This window comes from Fundulus heteroclitus, chromosome 16, assembly GCF_011125445.2.
Source record: "Fundulus heteroclitus isolate FHET01 chromosome 16, MU-UCD_Fhet_4.1, whole genome shotgun sequence".
NCBI lineage: Eukaryota > Metazoa > Chordata > Actinopteri > Cyprinodontiformes > Fundulidae > Fundulus > Fundulus heteroclitus.
The window spans coordinates 36326035-36345295 of record NC_046376.1 but is presented as its reverse complement, the minus strand read 5'-3'; the positions used below and the strand labels follow the sequence as shown (position 1 = coordinate 36345295).

At 42.2% G+C, this 19261-nt stretch overlaps 1 protein-coding gene across 9 annotated transcripts in view; it reads right to left on the bottom strand.

The window, feature by feature from the left end:
• si:dkeyp-72e1.9 (syntaxin-binding protein 4) overlaps positions 1–19261 on the bottom strand; it is a 189076-nt gene that overhangs the window by 52319 nt on the left and 117496 nt on the right. For all 9 annotated transcript variants that reach the window (XR_004933019.1, XM_036148596.1, XM_036148589.1 and 6 more), the window contains exons 9-11: positions 18450–18556; positions 17980–18121; positions 14087–14159 (exon numbers count right to left, since the gene is read on the bottom strand). Coding sequence is in view for 8 of the 9 variants with exons in the window: in XM_036148596.1 (XP_036004489.1) it covers positions 14087–14159; positions 17980–18121; positions 18450–18556 (322 nt within the window). In the remaining variant the exon portion in view is untranslated. The remainder of the gene's footprint in view (positions 1–14086; positions 14160–17979; positions 18122–18449; positions 18557–19261) is intronic.

Below are 19261 nucleotides of genomic sequence, written 5' to 3'. Positions count from 1 at the left end.
TTCCAAAACATGTTTCCAAAACAATAACCGTTCCCAGCATCTCAGCAGTGTGTGAAGCAAAATAACATTGCGAACTCAGAATCAGTCTTTCCTACAACACATTGCCACTACAAGTTAAAACAAGTTATAGCAAAATAACACATGTGGTTCTCAGTTTTATGTGAGAAACATAATAACAAAGCACGAGCATATATGTTGCTCTTAGTTTAAAACTAACCAGTTTTTCCCAAAATACACTGTCAAAGAACAAAAATAATTCTTTAATATATCATGTGCAGTTACCAGACTCGGTCTGGAGAGGGAGGTCAGGGGCTCCCTGGAGAACGTGCACATCCCTGAAGCTTGCCCAAATAACAGACACTTTGTCCCCAAACTCCTCAGACAGAAGGTCCTGGACTTCTACCATAGGTTCCGTCTGTACGGCCATCCTGGCTTTACCAAGACCCTCCATTTAGTCCACTCCCAGTTCTGGTGGCCCACCTTGGTGAAGGACGTCAAGGAATTCGTGTCTGCCTGTTTTCTCTGCAACCAGGCCAAGGTCTCCCGTCACCCCCCCTCTGTTTTGCTCTGTCCGCTGCCCGTGCCCTACAGACCGTGGTCCTGCCTCTCGATGGACTTTATCACTGGTCTACCGACCTCCGAAGGCAACTCAGTCATCCTTACGATTGTTGATCGCTTTTTAAAGATAGTTCATCTGGTCCCATGACCAAAGCTCCCTTCCGCCAAGGAGATGGGGTAATCCTGGCAAGGGAAGTCTTTAGGCTGCATGGTCTGCCAGCTCACATTGTGTCAGACCGGGGCCCCCAGTTTGTGGCCTGTTACTGGCAGAAGTTTTGTGCCATGCTGGGTATTTCCGTTAGTCTGTCCTCCGGCTTCCATCCCGAAACAGATGGCCAGACGGAGAGGGTTAATCAGGAGGTCGAGACTAAGCTCCGTCTCCTTTGCCAGTCCGACTCCGCCAAGTGTGTCCAGAACCAGCCTTGGGTGGAGCACGCAATTAACTCCACGCCCTCTAGTTCCACTAGCCTCTCCCCGTTCTTTGTAGTGTATGGTTTCCAGCCACCGGTGTTCTCCACTGAGGAGGTGGAATCCAGGATCCCATCGTTCTGTATGCACTCTGTGCATACAAAATGACAATAAAGAAAGTCTAAGTCTAAGTCTAAGTCTGCCCGTCTGTCTGCCCTGAGGTGCCAGCGTGCCTGGAGAAGGACTAGGAGGGCCATTCTCTCTGCCTCCCAGAACCAGGCGCGGGCTGCCAACCGCCGGCGGGTCCCAGCCCTGCAGTACCAGGTGGGAGACAGAGTCTGGCTTTCCACAAGGGACCTTCCCCTGAAAATAGATAACAAGAAGCTGGCACCTCGGTTTATCGGGCCATTCTCCATCTCCAGGGTGGCGAACCCGGTGGCGGTCCGTCTCCGCCTGCCCCCTGCGATGAAGAGCCATCCTACCTTCCATGTTTCCTGAGTCAAGCCAGTTAGAACCTCAAGTCTGGCTCCCGCCTCCGCGTCCCCACCACCCACCCGGCTCGTTGATGGCTCTCCTGCCTTGAAGTCCCATAAGTGGGGCAGGGGCACACAATATCTCATTGACTGGGAGGGCATCTGGAATCTGCCCTTGGGTGGGAGGATGGGGGGGGGGGGGGGGTCAGTAATGATCCTGGCACTGGAGCTGATTCGTTTTTAAGTTTGCTCACCTGTTCAGTCTCCACCTCTCTGCAATTAACCTTTACTGGCTCCACCTGTCTCCAGCTGCATAAAAGTCCCATCATTTTCAGTCTCCAGTGCCAGATCGTCTCAAGCCTCACGATGCGAACCTTCCAGCATTATTTTCCGAACCTGCCTGTCTGAAACTTGACCCCGACCTGTTGCCTGTGTTTTTTGAGCCTGTCTGTTCCTGGTCTGTGTCTGCCTGCCTGGTGCCCTGTTTCCTGAACCCCCGCCCTTGGACTGTCTTCTTGTGTACCGGATTTGGACCTGGACCTGCCGCTCAGATTTTCCCCCTGTGCTTCGTTTGGATTACTGGAATCCCCGTTACCGGACCTGGATTGCCCCTGGACAAATGCCTTTGGAAGGCCCCGCTCTGACTGTCTACCTCTCGGCCACTCAACGGCTTCAGTCTCGCCTGCGGACAGATCAGCTCCAGTGGCGGCATGTCTGTACTGCCCGGGTCTCCTTATTATAAGGTCAGTTCTCAGCAAAGTCTCTCCACTCACTTTGTTACTGGGTCTAAACCTGTGCCTTTGCCTCCAGGAGGTTCCAGCCAGTGAGCGCGAGCCGCGAGAGTCGATGCCAGCTTCTGCAGTTTGATAATAAACTTTTTAAGGGGTTTTTCTGGACATCTTCCACCTCTCCCTGCAGCTGTCCATGGTCGCTGTCTGCCTGAAATCATCCATCATCGTGCCTGTCCCCAAAAAAACCACCATCACCTGCCTCAACGATTATCATGCTCGTCATCATGAAGTGATTTGAGAGGATCATCCTGCAACATATCAAGAACACCATCCCTGCTGACCTGGACAGCCTGCAGTTTGCCTACAGGGAGAATCGCTCCACAGAGGATGCTGTCTCGTTGCACTTCACTCAGCTCTGACTCATCTGCAGCATCCCAACACCTATGTTAGGATGCTCTTCATGGACTTCAGCTCAGCATTCAACACTGTGCTCTCAGGCATGCTGGCTCTGAATCTCCATAACCTATGATTATCCACACCACTCTGCTCTTGGATTAGCGACTTCCTCACCAACAGGCCCCACGTGGTGAGGATGAGGAAACGCACATCTGCCCCACTGATCCTTAACACCGGCACACCGCAGGGTTGTGTCTTCAGCCCTGCTCTCTTCACCCAGGACTGTTCTGCTATCCACCCCATACACACAATGGTGAAGTTTGCAGATGGCACCACTGTGGTGAGTCTCATCTCCAACAATGAGAGAGATGAGGTTCGCAATCTGTCACAGTGATGCTCCAAGAACAACATGATCCTGAACACCAGCAAGACCAAATAGGTAATAATAGACTACAGGAGGTCCAGGAAGACTGAACACATTGCTACCATAGAAAGTATTTTATGCCTCAGCATAACTGTGTGTTATGGGAGCAGCACAGTGAAGGAGAGGAGGGACTTAGCACGGGTGGTGAGGACAGAGTAGGGAATTGTGGGATGCCGTCTACAGGATTTGGACTCACTTTATGCAGCACGAGTCCAGAGAAGAGCCAGATGCATCTCCACTGATCCTACCCACCCGGGCAATGCACTTTTTGCACCTCTCCCATCAGGTAAACATTTCAGAAGCATGAAATCCAGAACTAATAAACTCAGAAACAGCTTACTTCAAAGACCTGTGAGGGCTATTGCCCCCTGCTGAGACGTTTGTGGTCCATCATGTTACAATCACACTACTGTTATTGCTTATTTGTACGCTCTTATTCTCAGGAATATCAAATTGCACATTTCTGTAAATGAAGCATCAAGATCACTGCACAAAAAATACCTCATTACCTGAGAATGATGGAGGGACTGATCTATGTAACATGGGTCATATTACTCGCAAAGGAACTGATATCAGAGCTCTCGTACTCTGAATTTGCATGCTCAAATGTGTAGAGGAAACAACAGTAAATACTTAGTCTGTTGTGTATGTGTGTATGTGTGTCATGTTATTTGTGTGTGTCCTGTGATGGTGTCTGCCTCAAAGGTAACTTCACAATGGTAAAACATGGTGACATTAGAAGATTCTTAATTCTTGTTTAGAGACAGCTGCAACAGAATACATGTTCAATGGTAAAATAGACACAATTTCTATGAGTTATAAAAATCTGTATATGTGAAAAATGATTATATTTTGTCCTCCCACAGTCCAAAAACATGACTGTTAGGTTAACTGGCCTCTCTAAATTGTCCTTAGGTGTGAGTGTGAGTGTGAGTGTGAGTGTGAGCGTGAATGATTGTTTGTCCCGTTTGTCTCTGTGTTGCCCTGCGACAGACTGGACAGGGTGTACCCTGCCTCTCGCCCATTGACAGCTGGAGATAGGCACTAGCACCCCTCGCGACCCCACAAGGGATAAGTGTGTTGGAAAATGGATGGATGGACTATATTTTGTTAAAAGGCTTAAAATCTTTTTGAGGCACAACCAGCAACATATTTTCGTAAAGAATAAATGCTAGCTTTTGCTTTTACTCTTAGTAATTGTAAAGCCTTATTGGAGTAATTGGGCTGAAATTTACCTCAGGGATTATGGTGCGCTCCTTTTACCCCCGGAACGCAAAACTAGAAAATCACACATTACGTCATCTCCGACTTTTTCCGTTCCAGTTTCCTCTTGTCGGAAAGTAGCATGGACGCTCACACAAAAGCCATTGTTCAATGTACAACATTGAACAGTGGCATCGTAATGGCAGCACACCCTACAGAATGGGTTAAATGTAGAGAGAAATTTGCCCTCTGTGGAACCATAAAGGAAATATTTATTAAATGTTGCATCATTTTAAGTACTGCTAAAAACAATCTAAGTATGAAGTATTACTCAATGTTGCTGCGAGTAGCAGCCATTCTGAATGCAAAAGTAGGGTATGGTCCTGCTGCACCGCCTTTCCGAGTAAGTAATTCTTACTTTGGATTTGTTCCTGTTGTCATTTCTGACTAAGAGGTAGGTTCTTCTGTCTAAAGCAAGTGATTTGTCTAATGTTGTCTAATGTTGCTCTTTACACACATATACCTCAATGGTAACCCCAACTAGTGTAGCTGGCTCAAAATGATACAGTCAACAGTATTGCCAGGACTAAAAAGCTAAATTCAACTAAAATATGTTTATTCATATTGAACCTGGCAAGGCAAGGCAAGAAAATTTTATTTAATCACACAGATTCAACGCCTATTACAAACATTCCAGAATTATTCTAGTTATGAAACAATTGAGTTGACATTAAGTTTATTTTTCATGATAAAAAGGTTTTCTATCTCAGGAACTCGTCACTAACTTACAGCATTCACTCCTCCTGAACGAATAGCAACAGGGGACAGGTAATCATAACTTCAACTACTAATCATGAATGTAGTGAGAATTGAGAGGACAACCCTTTAACAGGTAGAAAAAAACTTAAACTTAGAAAATTACTTATCCCCATGTTTGCCTACAAGCAATTGTTCCATGTTAGATTATATATTAATAGTAAATTCTGATTTCTTATTCTCACAGCTGTAAATAAAAAAGATACATCTTTTTTTCTGTTACACTATCATTAATTATATAAAGTCATGCTGCAAAGGGCTTTGTGCCTGTATAAACAATTTTCACCTAAAGGCTTCTACAAGACCAAAATACTAGCAATTACAGAAAATGTTTCCATTCCATCCATCCATATTTATGTAGTCAAAATGATTGGATCAATATTGGCCACTGAAGTGAGTGATGATTCTAAAAAACTACTAAAGGGGAGGACAATCTTGTGATATCCATGTGTGATCACCCGAACACATGCTGGTGACATCTGTCTCAGCTAGCAGCTGACCCAACCAATAAGAGACTGGAAGGGAGCTAAGTGGACATTGCACCTAGGACATAACCTTGGCTGGGGTAATCCCGGTCAATAGGATTGAAACAAGCTGTGGGGTGGCTTCAGGCCAGGGGCCTTGGGTCACTCTTCACACTAAAGCTTTTGGTCTGTGACAAATCTTAATAATTTTTAATTGTGAAACACATTTACTCCCACTAAATTCCAGAGTTCCTATTCTAAAAACCTTGCTTGATTTGTGTCCCTTCTACCAGTCAGAGTTAATTTTATGGCAGCATGTTGTATATTCAGAGGTCGCTCTTGGCGTAGGCTGCAAAGACTGTTCTCATTACGGCCTGTAATGAAAATAGAATTTCTCACTATTTAAAACCCTCCTACCGTTGTCAAAAAGCAAAAATAGAACATTCCCACCAATGCACCGAAATCAGTTGGTCAAATGTGAGTAGATACAGAAATGTCTAAATTGTTCACTTTTAGGTTTTCTCTTTGGAGGATTTTAGAGTTATATTTTGCATTGGTGGTCCTATTGGCTTCATCAGGGTGTGATCTACAGCTCTCACTAGAGCAGTTCACAGCCAAGTGTGAAGCGGCCGGGATGAGAATCAGTGCCTCCAAATCTGAGACCATGGTCTTGAGCCGGAAAAGGGTAGAGTGCCTCCTCTGAGTTGGGGAGGATGTGCTGCCACTAGTGGAGGAGACTGGGGTCTTGTTCACGAACGAGGGAAAGATGTAGCGGGAGATCGACAGGCGGATTGGTGTGGCGTCTGCTATGAAGCGGGCGCTGTACCGGTCTGTTGTGGTGAAGAGAGCTCCAAGTGAAGTGAGCCAAAAGGCAAAGCTCTCGATTTACCCGTCGATCTACGTTCCTACCCTCATCTATGGTCACGAGCTTTGGGTCGTGACCGAAAGAACGAGATCCCGGATACAAGCGGCTGAAATGAGTTTTCTCCGTAGTGTGTCTGGGCTCTCCCTTAGAGATAGGGTGAGGAGCTCAGTCATCCGGGGAGGACTCAGAGTAGAGCCGCTGCTCCTCCACGTCGAGAGGAGCCAGTTGAGGTGGCTCGGGAATCTGGTTTGGATGCCTCCCAGACCCCTCCCTGGTGAGGTGTTCAGAGGAAGACCCAGGACACGCTGGATGGACTATGTTTCTCTGCTGGCCTGGGAACACCTTGGGATTCCTCCAGAGGAGCTGGCCCAAGTGGCCGGGGAGAGGGACGTCTGGGCCTCCCTACTGAAGCTGCTACCCCCGCGACCCGACCCCGGATAAGCGGAAGACAATGGATGTAAGGATTTCGCATTGCCTGAGAGGGAAGGCCAACCCTTTCTATCATGCTGCTTAGGTTACAGTTGAGCTAAATTGCTTTAGCAAGCAGGTTCTACTGTTGTTTCAAACTTAAGTTAGCATATGATTTGCAGCTTCTTACTGATCTATGTATCTCACTGTGTTCTCCACCTGAAACAACTGCGGTCTGTTAGAACAGTTTTATATGACTTTAACTGCTGAATGGATGTTGTTGAGTGGTTCCTCTGTGGTTAAGACAGGGAATTGCCATATCAGCTCTGTTGAATGACCTGAGAAAGGTCAGATCGTTCTATGTGGTTATGCAGAAATTATTGAAAGATTAAAGAGTAATGATGGTTATATTAAGATCATCTAAGGCTCAGAACCAAATTCATCTGAAGATTTTAAATTCAAAGCCTATGTGACTCTGCTGTGTGGATTCCTTTTTCTTCTATGCTGAAGTGACCAAGCAATAAGTATTAGCCACGCTATTTGACTTTTTTTATTTATTTATAACTCAGCTTGTCAGTAGCTCACTCTGGTTGCATACAACGTTTTTGTGAAAGATTATCGTCCTGCTGATTTATTAGTTGTTATTTTGGTGTTTTATGCTTTGTTTTTGCTCAATTTGTTAGTAAATAAAGTCTTTTGTGTGTATTTAATGGAAGTACATAGTGCGCATGCACAGTAAGGATTAAAACAAGGAAGCAGCTAATGGCTATTAGTATCTCCAGGTGAAACGATGAAGAACGTTCCAAGTTCTAGTAAAAAAAAGAAAAGAAAAAAGAAAACGGCAAAAATATTCCAAGAAGAAAAAGACTGGAATGTTGCTGGGAATACAGTATGACTGCTGGTGTTCACTGAAGCGGATGCTAAACCTGTCGAGTTGACTGACGTGAGTAAATGTTCTGATACAAGGCTTTTACAATTGCGGTTAGATCAGTTTGTTTAATTAATAATGGTTGGTATTTGACCACACCAAGCTACTGCTTTACTGTGAGGCATTTCAGAGGGTCAGGCTCGGTCTGGGATTTTTTAAATTTGATTTATTAATTAAGCAAACCGGCATTATGATAGTTCAGTGACACTGTCGCTAGATGACACCATGTCTGTTTATATCTGCTTGTCGCGGCCAGCACGAGGGCTATTTCTATCCACAAAAAGGACCATGAAAATATTATCAGGATGGAGAATTATTATTATTTTATTTTATTTTGATCAAACGGTTTTTGGTCTTTTTTAAAGCAAATAACGTAGCTATATACTTTTAAAGAATTTAATGATTAAGAATATTAAGTAATTTCCATATATTTGAAATAACTTTGCATTTCTGTACTGACTGAAATTTGCTGTTATGTTGTTTATAAGTCTAACAATGATTGTAAGAATCTAAAGCAGCGTGTTCTGCAGTAGGAAGAAGTTGTAATAAAAGCATACAGTTCACAGTTAGATTAGGGCAACCCAGTCTCACTGACAAACATATACTATCCAACTTGGTCCACAGTCACAATTTAGCTCCTCAATACGTTTCAGTCCTATGTTTTATTTGGCCTATTCATTTACAATGGCTTGCAACCAGGTCACAGGACTATTAAGTTTCCCACAGCATAAAAATAACATGGCTTCCGTTGCCCATGGAAAACGACAGCGTTTATATGCATTTTGATGGCGTTTCTAGTCAGATGTAAGGATATTATTTTCATAATGTTCGTTCAGGGAAGGTAGACAACCTTTCCTTTATTAGTTTTGCTGAGTCAGCGCAAGTCGGGGACGTAAATGGCTGCATCCTTAGCAAGAACATGACGTCTTCCTGAGAAAAGCACTGAAATCTTCAGCGAAACTAATAAAGTAAAGGCTACGTTCTCTTAATCAAGATCATGAATATATTATGCATATTTTTTCGCCAGCGATTTTATCAAAATGCATACAACCGCAAATGTTTTGCGGAAATGTTGTTTCTTATGTAGTGGAATCTCAGTGCAACTCTGTGACATCATCTTTCTGAGAAAATCTTAAAAACTAATAAAGGGAAGGTTGTCTACCTTCCCTGAATGAAGATTATGAAATTAATATCCATACTTCTCGTTAGAAATATCATCAAAATGCATATAAACACAGTTGTTTTTCTTAAATGTTTACTTTTCTAATGGCAGCCATGTTCATTTTACGCTGAGGGAACTTGAAAGTCACGTGACCTGGTTGCAAGCCAATGTAATAATTAGGCGATGTAAAACATAGTACTGAGGAGCTAAATACCACGACAATACCACGTTTTCCCCTGTGGACTAACATGGGTATTACATGTTTTTCAGTGAGACTGGGTTGATTAGGGGTCTGTTGAAAGGATGATATTTGTCAAAACAACGTTCAGGCACCAGGTCATATAAACACACCTCAGAGTGACCTTTTCCAGAAGCATCAAAGTTTCCAAACACAAGAAGGTATCACTTTTGAGGACAGGAAAGCCAACTAATGCATTGAAGCAAAAACAGACCAATCTGAGCTATTGCAGCGAAAACTGACTAATCAGCAAACATTAGCAGATGGTAGGAAGGGTATGAGGCTGATCCTAGCTGCTGCTAAAAGGAGAATAAAAGGAGCAGCTTTGGAAATAAATATTTTTTTTCTTGGGGCAGACATTAGGTCAACAATGGAGAACAAGAAGAAGCCAGGCAGGTTTCTGACTCATTAGGTCATTAACCCTCCACTCGGTTAGCCAAAGATCTGAAAGAGCCTGACTGTTCCAGAGTTTGCTGTTCCATCTGCCCTCATCTGCCTGAACGCTTGGAGGTTGTTCTCCACCTCCTCCATGTACAAATTGGCCACAGTGGGTGACACTGGGGAGCCCATGGCACCCCTATGTTTCTGTCTGTTAAAGTTATCTCTGTATTTGAAATATGTGGTTGAGAGACAGTGGTGCAACAGGTCAGCAATCTGGTTTGGTGTTAAATTGGTTCTATCTTTTAGTGATGCATCATGTTCCAAGTGAGTCCTAACAGTGTTCACTGCCTCTGTTCTCGGAATGCAAGTGAAAATAGAGGTGACATCAAAAGAAACATTGATTTCACCTGATGCCAGTCTCAGGTATCGGACTTTGGAAATTAAGTCTGTGGAGTTTTGTATGTGGTGTGGAGTGTTTCCAACCTGCGGAGCCAAAATTGCTGGAAGATGTTTTGCAATGTTGTATGTGATGGATTAATAATGCTGACAATGGGCCTGAGTGGCACCATTTCTTTGTGTATTTTTGGCAGTTCATATACTGTTAATCTATAAAATGTTGCATCTGAACAAAACCAGAAGTACTTGGCAAGCTTTGATTTGACCTTCCACCTCCACTGATGAAAACAAAATATCAAAGCACTTTGTGTTCCTTCTTGTTTTAATCATTGTTGCTCTAAAATGTGCACAACTTAATTGTGAACAACTGAATGTACTCCTGTAAAGCACTTTGGATCACTTTGTGTATGGATAGTGCTATGCAAATACTTGTTAAGTACATATGAACATATTACCCAAGAACTGAACCACAGCTGTTACAGCACTTCGCTGTGGCAGTACATGTTCACCAAGACCAACGCTGAACTCTCTTCAGATTCTGAATCAGGAAAGATGATGCAGAAGAAAAAAAGCCAACATAACTTTAGATCACATTCTTAGTTTCCAGCTGGCATTAACCGAATATAAGGACGATAAAGAAAGCTTTGGACTCGCGGCAGAGGACCAAGAACATAAGATATCAGAAGCTATCGACAGCACAACATTTGAAGAAGACAAAGACAGCGAAATGGAGAAGATACATAACGTTTACTGTAAATTCTATTGCAGAAGAAAGGAGAATTCTGTATTTGGGACACACTCCTGAACCACAAACCATGCCAGAGAGCATGTAGAAAATTTATCTTTTTAGTAGCAGAAAGAGAATGGCAGAACATGAGAATCATTGGACATAGGGAGAGTTTGAAAACTTCATTGTTTTTTTTATAATGAATGATATTGAAATTGAATCTGTGTGTCATTCCATCTTTCCATTTTTAATATCCAAACATGATATAAGTTACATATTATTTTGATGTGTTTTTGTAATCTAACACAAAACATAAAAAAAATGATTTCCTGTTTCAACAGTAGGCTTAGCTCTAACGCACTAAATGGAAAAATGTAGTGAATAAAAAGGTGTAAACACACCACTAGTCATACCTGCACACATACGGCTGTCTTTGAGCTAGAAATGCATAATCCCTCCTATTCCTCCTTAACATACAAAGATAAAGCTTAAATAGTTGACATTTACCAATTTTATAAATGCCAACTTGTTTAAGTTTTTACTTAGTTTTTGTGTGTGTGTTACTGTTAAATTTAGTGTTGAAATGTTTTGAACAGTTTAAAGATGTTTGTCTGTTCAATCCATAGATGTAACACAAATATTGTAATGCGGTGCTGTAAAATGGAGTTTAGACGAAAATTCAGACTGGAAAACTTGCCTGTTCCCCGACCGTCTCAGGATGAACCTACAATCCAGCCAATCTGCAATAAGTCCTCTTCTTACCTCAACTAGTCATCCTACAAGGCTTTGCTTCTAAAGTCCTCCATACACAGACTCTCCTGATCTTCAGCTGAGCTTCGACCCACCTCTGCCCCATCTCCTCCTCCGCTTTCACAGACTCCACCTTGCTTCCTTATCTCCTCTGGTCTCCATCACTGGTGTAGCTGATGGCATGACATCTCATTAGTCCCTGTTACACCACCCCTACCCTATTTTGCCCACTCAGCTCTGCATCACTGGGCTTCATTCTATTCTACTCCTGTTGGTATAGATAAATAAAACCTCTGCCTGTGCAGGGGCCACAGTAGTGGTGGGGTTGTTGGGGTGGGTTAGCGGTTAGGGGGGACAGAAACAGAGAGAGGAGACAAGACGAGGCCGTGATCCGTCTGCTCTAAGATTTGCCTCTTGGAGTTAAAATCTAGAGCTTTATGAGAATGTTTTGCTTCAGCCATGGTGATGATGATGAAGACTTTTCAGTATAATGCTGAAGACTTCACAGCAAAATATATATTTTTTTTAAGCGCAGATTCTGCTCCACTTCCGCTTTCTCTGCCATGGAAGGAAAGCAGAGCGCCCTTCTGCGTCTAGAAGGCGTGAAAAGTCGGTCTTAGGGAGTGTGTTTTCTGTGCACAAGGAAAACGAAAGGGCACCGTTTGATCATTATGATAACTTTAATTACCAAAAACAATAGGTGAAGATTTCACATTTGACATCTGGTACTTGCAGATATTCCCCACAAACTCAGTCAATCCTTTATATACACTTTTCAGCCGCAATGATCCAGTCTGTGGGAAATCACAGACGGTCTGGCCGACTAAACGCTGCAGCAACAGGGTTTCCCACAGCAGCTCCCCGGTGAGACCAGCAGAGACCTGGAAGAGGCCTGGAAGTCCAGGTTTGTAAACTTGTTATCTCCTTACTGCTTTTTACGTCCTCTTGTGGCAGATAGCTTTTCTTGGTGCTAACAACCTCACCCATTGAACAAAATCCAAGGCTTGTTGAAAAGTCCTACCCTCAGACCAGGACCTTTTTCCCGTGAAAGTAAATTCTAGGGAAACTGAATTCTCCCATATCGTAACATGTGGTGGGTTTTTGAGGTATAACGGAAAAGGGCCTTTTGAGGCCTATTTTTTCACTAATCTTCTTTGCAGAGTCCTAACATTCAAATGGTCATATCTTTTTCAATTCTCTTTTGATTTCTACAAGTTTGACAGGTTAGATTCCACTCTTTGAGGATCTGTAAAAAACACAAAATAGCCCTAGGAAGACTTGTTCATGGTTTTTCCATGGCCTGTCACATACAGTATATCTGTTTTTAGGCCAGTAGACCATAAATCCCACCGGTTACTGAACAGGCAGATGAATATGAATCCCTCACTAAAACCTATCTTTCCAGTTGTGATCCTCTACATTTTGTCTATTTAAATACAGTATTGCTTCATTCAACTATACTCAAGATCCAATAATGGCCATTTACCGCCGTTTTCATTCTCCTTAATCAGATAGTTAATTATGTCATGATTATACTGCTGTATATAATTAACTGTTGTTAATGTATCAAACATCTAATGATCTTTCCCATAACAATAATGATGCAAAACCTATACGTACAGAGTTTACATCTTAATCCTTCTTCTATCAAGTCTCCAATACAAAGGATGTCTAAAAATAAAGTTTAATAATATTCTATTATTAAACATTTTATTTTTTAAGGTCCCCCGCTGTTTTGTAGTTTCAATTAAACCCCAAGCTCTTTATTCAGCCTAATCCCAAATCTCTGTTGTTCCCTGTTTTTCATTCTCAGATCAGACAGTTTATCTAATAAGAGTCTACTTGCAGGGGCTTAAAAACAAATCACGGAAAACCTCATCTCTGATTTGGCAGGTGTTTAATACAGTCTAAAAGGTAATGGGTGCCACAGCTTCTTTGTTAAACTATATTATGCAAGTAAGTAAGCTGAAGGTGGAAATAATGTGAAAAAAGTGTAAACAAAAATTGCGGAAAGAAGGGTGATGGAGTGTAAACACAACAGCAAAATATTTGAACAAAAACACCTGTATCATTTTATTGTTATTTGTTATAGTTACAAAAAAATTCAAGTAATGTACTAGCGAGGAAAATAGTTCAGTGTTTTCAGAGTGTCACTCTTGTTTAGAATAAGGTTGTGATATTTAACAAACATATCAGGCTGTAAATAGGCAGCTTTTTAACAGTAGTAAAAGCTACATTTGACCAAAATTTAAAAATTCAAGACTTACACAACAGCCTAAAAATTGTAAAATTACACCCCTCTAGATTGACTATGAGTCAGTGCTGAGCAACATTCACATAAAAACAAAGAATTTCTAATTTTATAAATCTAGGCTTAAAGATCTGAAATCCTGTCATTTTTATTCCCTAAGCTAAACATATATTCTTAATGCTGAAAAGTAATAACTGCAATTGACAGCTGGAGATAGGAACCAGCACCCCTCGTGACCCTAATATGGATAAGCGTGTTGGAAAATGGATGGATGGAAAGTAAGGTAAAAACAAAAAAAATTAAAAGAATGTGAAGTTAAAAGATTGACTAAAAGTCAGCAGACATTGGGGATGCCTCATAAACAGTAGCTTTTGGCATTGGATGATTAAGGGGTTGCACTGAGGGTGGTATGGAGATGGGTAATATCCTGGTTTCAGGGATGCTACATTTTGTAAACATATGTTCCAAGCAGTGGAAAACTAAAAATGACTGTTAGTTTAGATTTACCTGAAATATGAATATCTGGAGGACAGATGTCTGGAGAGGGTGAAGACACGGGGGCTGGCTCCTCAGTACAGATCTGCACCAAAGGAACCAAACAGAAATTACTGAAATGGAAGTAGAACTGATTATGATAAGTAAAAAGACATTAGCCCCTTTTGAGTGTAATGAAATCCCAGACCAGTAGTCTATTTATCCTACATCTGAACAATCTCGATTAGAGCTCATTGTTGCATCAGTATGAGGAGAATCTGAAAAGTTGTCTTCAACTCACCCATTCTAGATCCATTTGGAGGACTACCCCCCATCATGGTTAAAAGAAAATTAAGTAACTGTTTTAGTCACATAAGACAATGTTTTAACCAAATTCGTTGCTACAGATAATAATAATAATAATAATAATAATAATAATAATAATAATAATAATAATAATAATAATAATAATAATAATAATAATAATAATAAAACCTTTCAGAGCACTCAAGGGGACTGTAGAGATACAATGGGGTATCAACAATAAATCGACAAACATTAAAAAGTTACAGTGAACAGGCATTTACAGTAAGGAGGCATTCTTGAATAGATGGGTTATGAGTTTAGACTTGAAGTGAGAAAAAGTGTCAGTGTGTCTAGAGGGAGAGAATTCCAGAGTTTGGGAACAGAATGGGAGAAAGCTCTGCTCCCCATTGTACTGAGGCAGGCAGGAGGAACAGGAAAGGGAATGAAAGAGGTGGATTTAAGGGTGCAGGAGGGAGTAGCAACGCAAAGGAGATCAGAGAGGCAGGGGAAACAAGGCTGTGGATGTGTACAGAAGAATTTTGAATTCTATTCTCAATCTAACTGGGAGCCAGTGGAGCTGCTGTAGGACTGGGGTGATGTGATGAAATGAGGGGTTTTTGGTAATAATGCTGTTTTGAAACAGGGTTATTTTTTAAATGACAAAAGTAATATTTTTGGTTTGATTAGTTCCACTAACCCATGTGTTGTGCCTTGTGCAAGCAGACTCTGTGCAGTTAAACGTAGTTTTTTAGTTACTAATAATACAAGTTACTGCAAAAATGTCTGTAATGACTAAAAGAATTAGATTGATAAGGATGTTGACATTTTGAAAGATATGGACACTTCAGTTTTTAGAGGCAATGCTAAAGTGCCGATCTCTGTTTTGAAGACTAACTAATACCTTTCAGTCTGCCTGACCCTAAGGCCTATGTAAAATAAATTTCATCATCTGTACCCAACCACTAGGCTACCCCAGGGGTCTTTGTGGACGTTTGGTTGTAGGTCAGATTCCTGTAGCTGCATTGGTTGTGTTCGTCAACCGGGCAAATAATAGTCTCAGTCAGAGTGTGGTGCCAAAACCACAGCAGATCAAGAATACAATGGTTTAGATCGTGAAGGGAAGGAGAGAAACAATAGCTTGCTTTAAAGGTGCCATGACAACAAATAAAATGTTACTGAGGTTTTAGGGCTATAATATGATCGGTTGTGGACTGATGAGGCTATGTCAATGGACCTGCTCAGGGGCATTCTGTAATGATTTCGGCCCTGATGACGACCTGACCGGCTAATCCGCATACCTGCTCTTGCAAACCCTCCCCTCAATCTACTCTTATCAGTTCCACCTGTTCCTACCACTATAAAAACAGCCCTGGGACCAAATGCCAGCGCCAGAGTATCTTGAGCCAAACTGCAAGAGTATTCCAGCGTTCTCCTGATTAACCTGCCTGTGTCCGACCTGGTCTCGTCTCTGTTTACGAGCCTGCCTGACCCTATTCTGCCTCTGCCTGACCACCTGAAAACTTGACCCAATCTGTCCTCTGACTCCGAGCCCTGCCTGACCCTTTTAGACTGATCTATTGGATGGAGTACCTGTGTACCGGACCCTGCTTTTCCTGTGAGTACCGAACCTGACTAACCCTTTAACGCCTGAGCCCTTCCCGCTACTCAGATCTGGTCCGGACCCTGACCTCTCCCAAAGGATTAACCCCAAGGATTGCTTTCTGGACTCTGACCACGGACTGTTTCCCGGATTACGGCCCTGAATGTCCCCAAGACCCCGTATTCCAGCTGGCCGGCTCTTGCCTCGGCTCTGCGGGCTCAGCCTCTCCGACCACAAGCCTCGTAAGGAGTTCCGGGTCAGATGTTGCCTGCCGTACCACCAGAGCCGTTCCCTCCCGCACATTAAATAAACCTGTTTCGAAAGCCACTGACCTGTCTGGTTGTCTTCTGGGTCTGCCTTTTCTGAGCTTCACAGAGTCAGCATCGTTGCTTTGATCAAGAACGGTCAGATCAGAGAACGGGTTGTCTTTCTACGTATTTCATATTCTCCAATCAGAGCACACTATCAGCCAAATAGCCTTCCCCATTCCCCTCTCCTTCCCCCCTCCAACCTGCTGATGCACCGGCCATAAATTGTGCTAGCATATGTGATTGCTCCACTTGAAAGGTGGAAGGCGGAGGAGCGACCAGAAGGCAGCCCCAGATCAGCCTCCCTGTATCGGTTCAAACAGGAGCCAGTCACCGCAGAAGCTGTGGAGCGCGAATATCCCATATTCAACCTCAAACTAACTTCACAAGGGTTACTAAAAGGGGAGCTGATATATCTGAGTGTGGTCAAAAATGCATGAAGGTTCTACTTACTACTGAATTTCATTTATGGGGACTTTACTGAAGACGGTTTCCTGTGGATGGATTCAAGTCCTGGTTTTCGAACAAACGGATTTAAAAAACTTCTGTACCAACAGGGAAAGACATTAACCGCAACTTTATTTAATTTCCAAATGCTTTCAAATGTAAGGAAGGTGTGTTTGTAACTGAAAATCCAGCTGACTGGAGATTTTCCTCTTCCTGCCCGGGAGAGTTTGCTCTCCACCGCGGTGGAGAGCTGGCAGTCAACTACCTATTCCTGCAGCGCAGAGCGGAGCGGCAAGGAGCTCGTTGCTTTGTATTTCGGTCCAACGGTGTTGAATTGTGTCGCCAAGCTAAGCCTTTGGTCAGCTTGGCTTCTCCTGGCCAACATTCTGCAACACAAACACTTCAACCAGGCATAAAACCATAATATTGATTTGAGTGTTGTGCCGAGAAGGGAGGTGTGGATGAAAAGTGGTGTGGGGGGGCCACGTTTGACCGGTTTTCCAAATATGGTTGTAGCCGATCAGAGCGAAGTCTTCTTGGTTGAGCTGCATATCATTACCACACCCAACCGTTTTACTGAGGAGGGACATTTGGCCTGACCGAACCACCCCCTACAAAAAGATGGCATTATGTTTTTAATGAAATTCTTTGGAGAATTTACATATGCAGAAATATCAACTACATGAAGTGGTTTATACAGTGAAGTCATGGCACCTTTAAAGAACTACATTCAGGAGAGATCTGCTGTTATCCCACTAGAGATAATCTTTTTCAAGGACAATAAAGTAGACAAACTGCATTGGTATTGATAGTGTGATAATTAATGTTAAATGGAATTCATATACATTTAAATTTTACAAAATAATTTCAGCATTTTTATCATACAAACACAGTGTATTTAGACATCATAAAAATACAGTCTGTGGCGATAAAAGGTTAGTCTTGCTCAGAATAGTGAAGCATAGATTTATTTATGCTTCACTATTGTACATAAATACCTCTTATGTATTTATGTACAGTATCCTAAGTTTGGAGAAACATACAAATCTTATTCAATGAAATTAGGTAACTGGGAACAATGGTAGCCCAGTTGGTAAGGTACGTCTATTCTGAAAGATCTTAAAACTCAACCAAAACCGCCACAAGCAGTTTTGTTTTACTGAAAACATTTTTGCTTTTACATGCTCATTGTTCACACAAAAGGACTAAAACACAATGTTACGTGGTAATACCCTGACAGAACAGGGACATGTCATGAACCTGACCTCAGGTGACCTTATGTGAACTTTTAAGCGTCCAGAGCTGTAGCTGTTGCCTGCAGCTCGCTGAACTCCGTTGTGGAGCGATGTGCTGCTTGGAAAAAGACCTTTTCCTGGGATGAAGGCTATTTCCACTGTATTGTCTTGGCTGGAAACAAAAAACAGTTATACAAACACGTAAAGATATGTGAAATGTTAAACATAAAAAAAAAAAAAAAAAATTCAGCACCAAAGCACAGCCAATTAAATTTGAATGCTTGAATTTATACATACATGCAATTTTATGAATCTACTTTATTTGCTAACTTTGATGTCTTTTTTTTTGTTTAAATGATTTATAGATCAGTACAAAGGACAAAGGAAGAAAATCCTTTGGAAATAGTCAGGTGTGAGGACAGAGCAAGTTTAACCTCAGTGACAGAACAGAATAATCTCCATTGCTCTCCTTTAGCTTGATGAATGTTATCCTAACTCACCTGTACTTAGCTTTGTTCAGCATGCCCTTTGCCTCCTCATGAGTTACACCAATCAAAGACTCCTTGTTGATGGCAATGAGCTGATCTCCCGGCCTCAGGCGACCATCCTGCACAGAGAGAGGGATTCTTCAAATCCTGTAAGGTGAGGTTAATCACAAGTGCCCTCTTTTCCTTTGATGTCTGATTCTTTTAAACTGGATTTCTAAATAGTATTTAGCAGTGTCTGCACTAGCCCTGATGCATACTACAAAGAATACGTAAACTTCATATGTAAGCATCCCTATCTCATTATTTTCTTCTCCTTGTTATCGTCAGGTATATTTCTAAATAATTTCATTTGGAGCCAACAAATTTTCAGTGTAGTAATCATCTCAGATTTAAAAGCACTTCTAAATTAGTATTGTGTAAATCTTGAATGATTTGTTCAAAAGAACGAATAATTTGAGTGAATGAACTGAACCAAATCACTTCATTAACTGATTCGTACATTTCTCAGTGCAGTTGAAGAGGAGGTCAGCACACACCTTGGTCTGTACTGGAACCTCCGTGTTCTGTCATGCTCGTGACTCTGAACACTCACTGCCCAGAGTTATTCATTCTACCGTTATCTCTTCCAGGGGATATGCTGTCATGCCACAGGGAATAAAATCTGTTTCTCCAAGCTAACAATTGCGAGTCAAGCCACATGAAAATAAACTTGCGGAAGCGCACACACACACACACACACACACACACACACACACACACACACACACACACACGCACCCACGTCTGTTGCCCCAGTTAGTTGCTGAGTCACTCACTCCTGAATA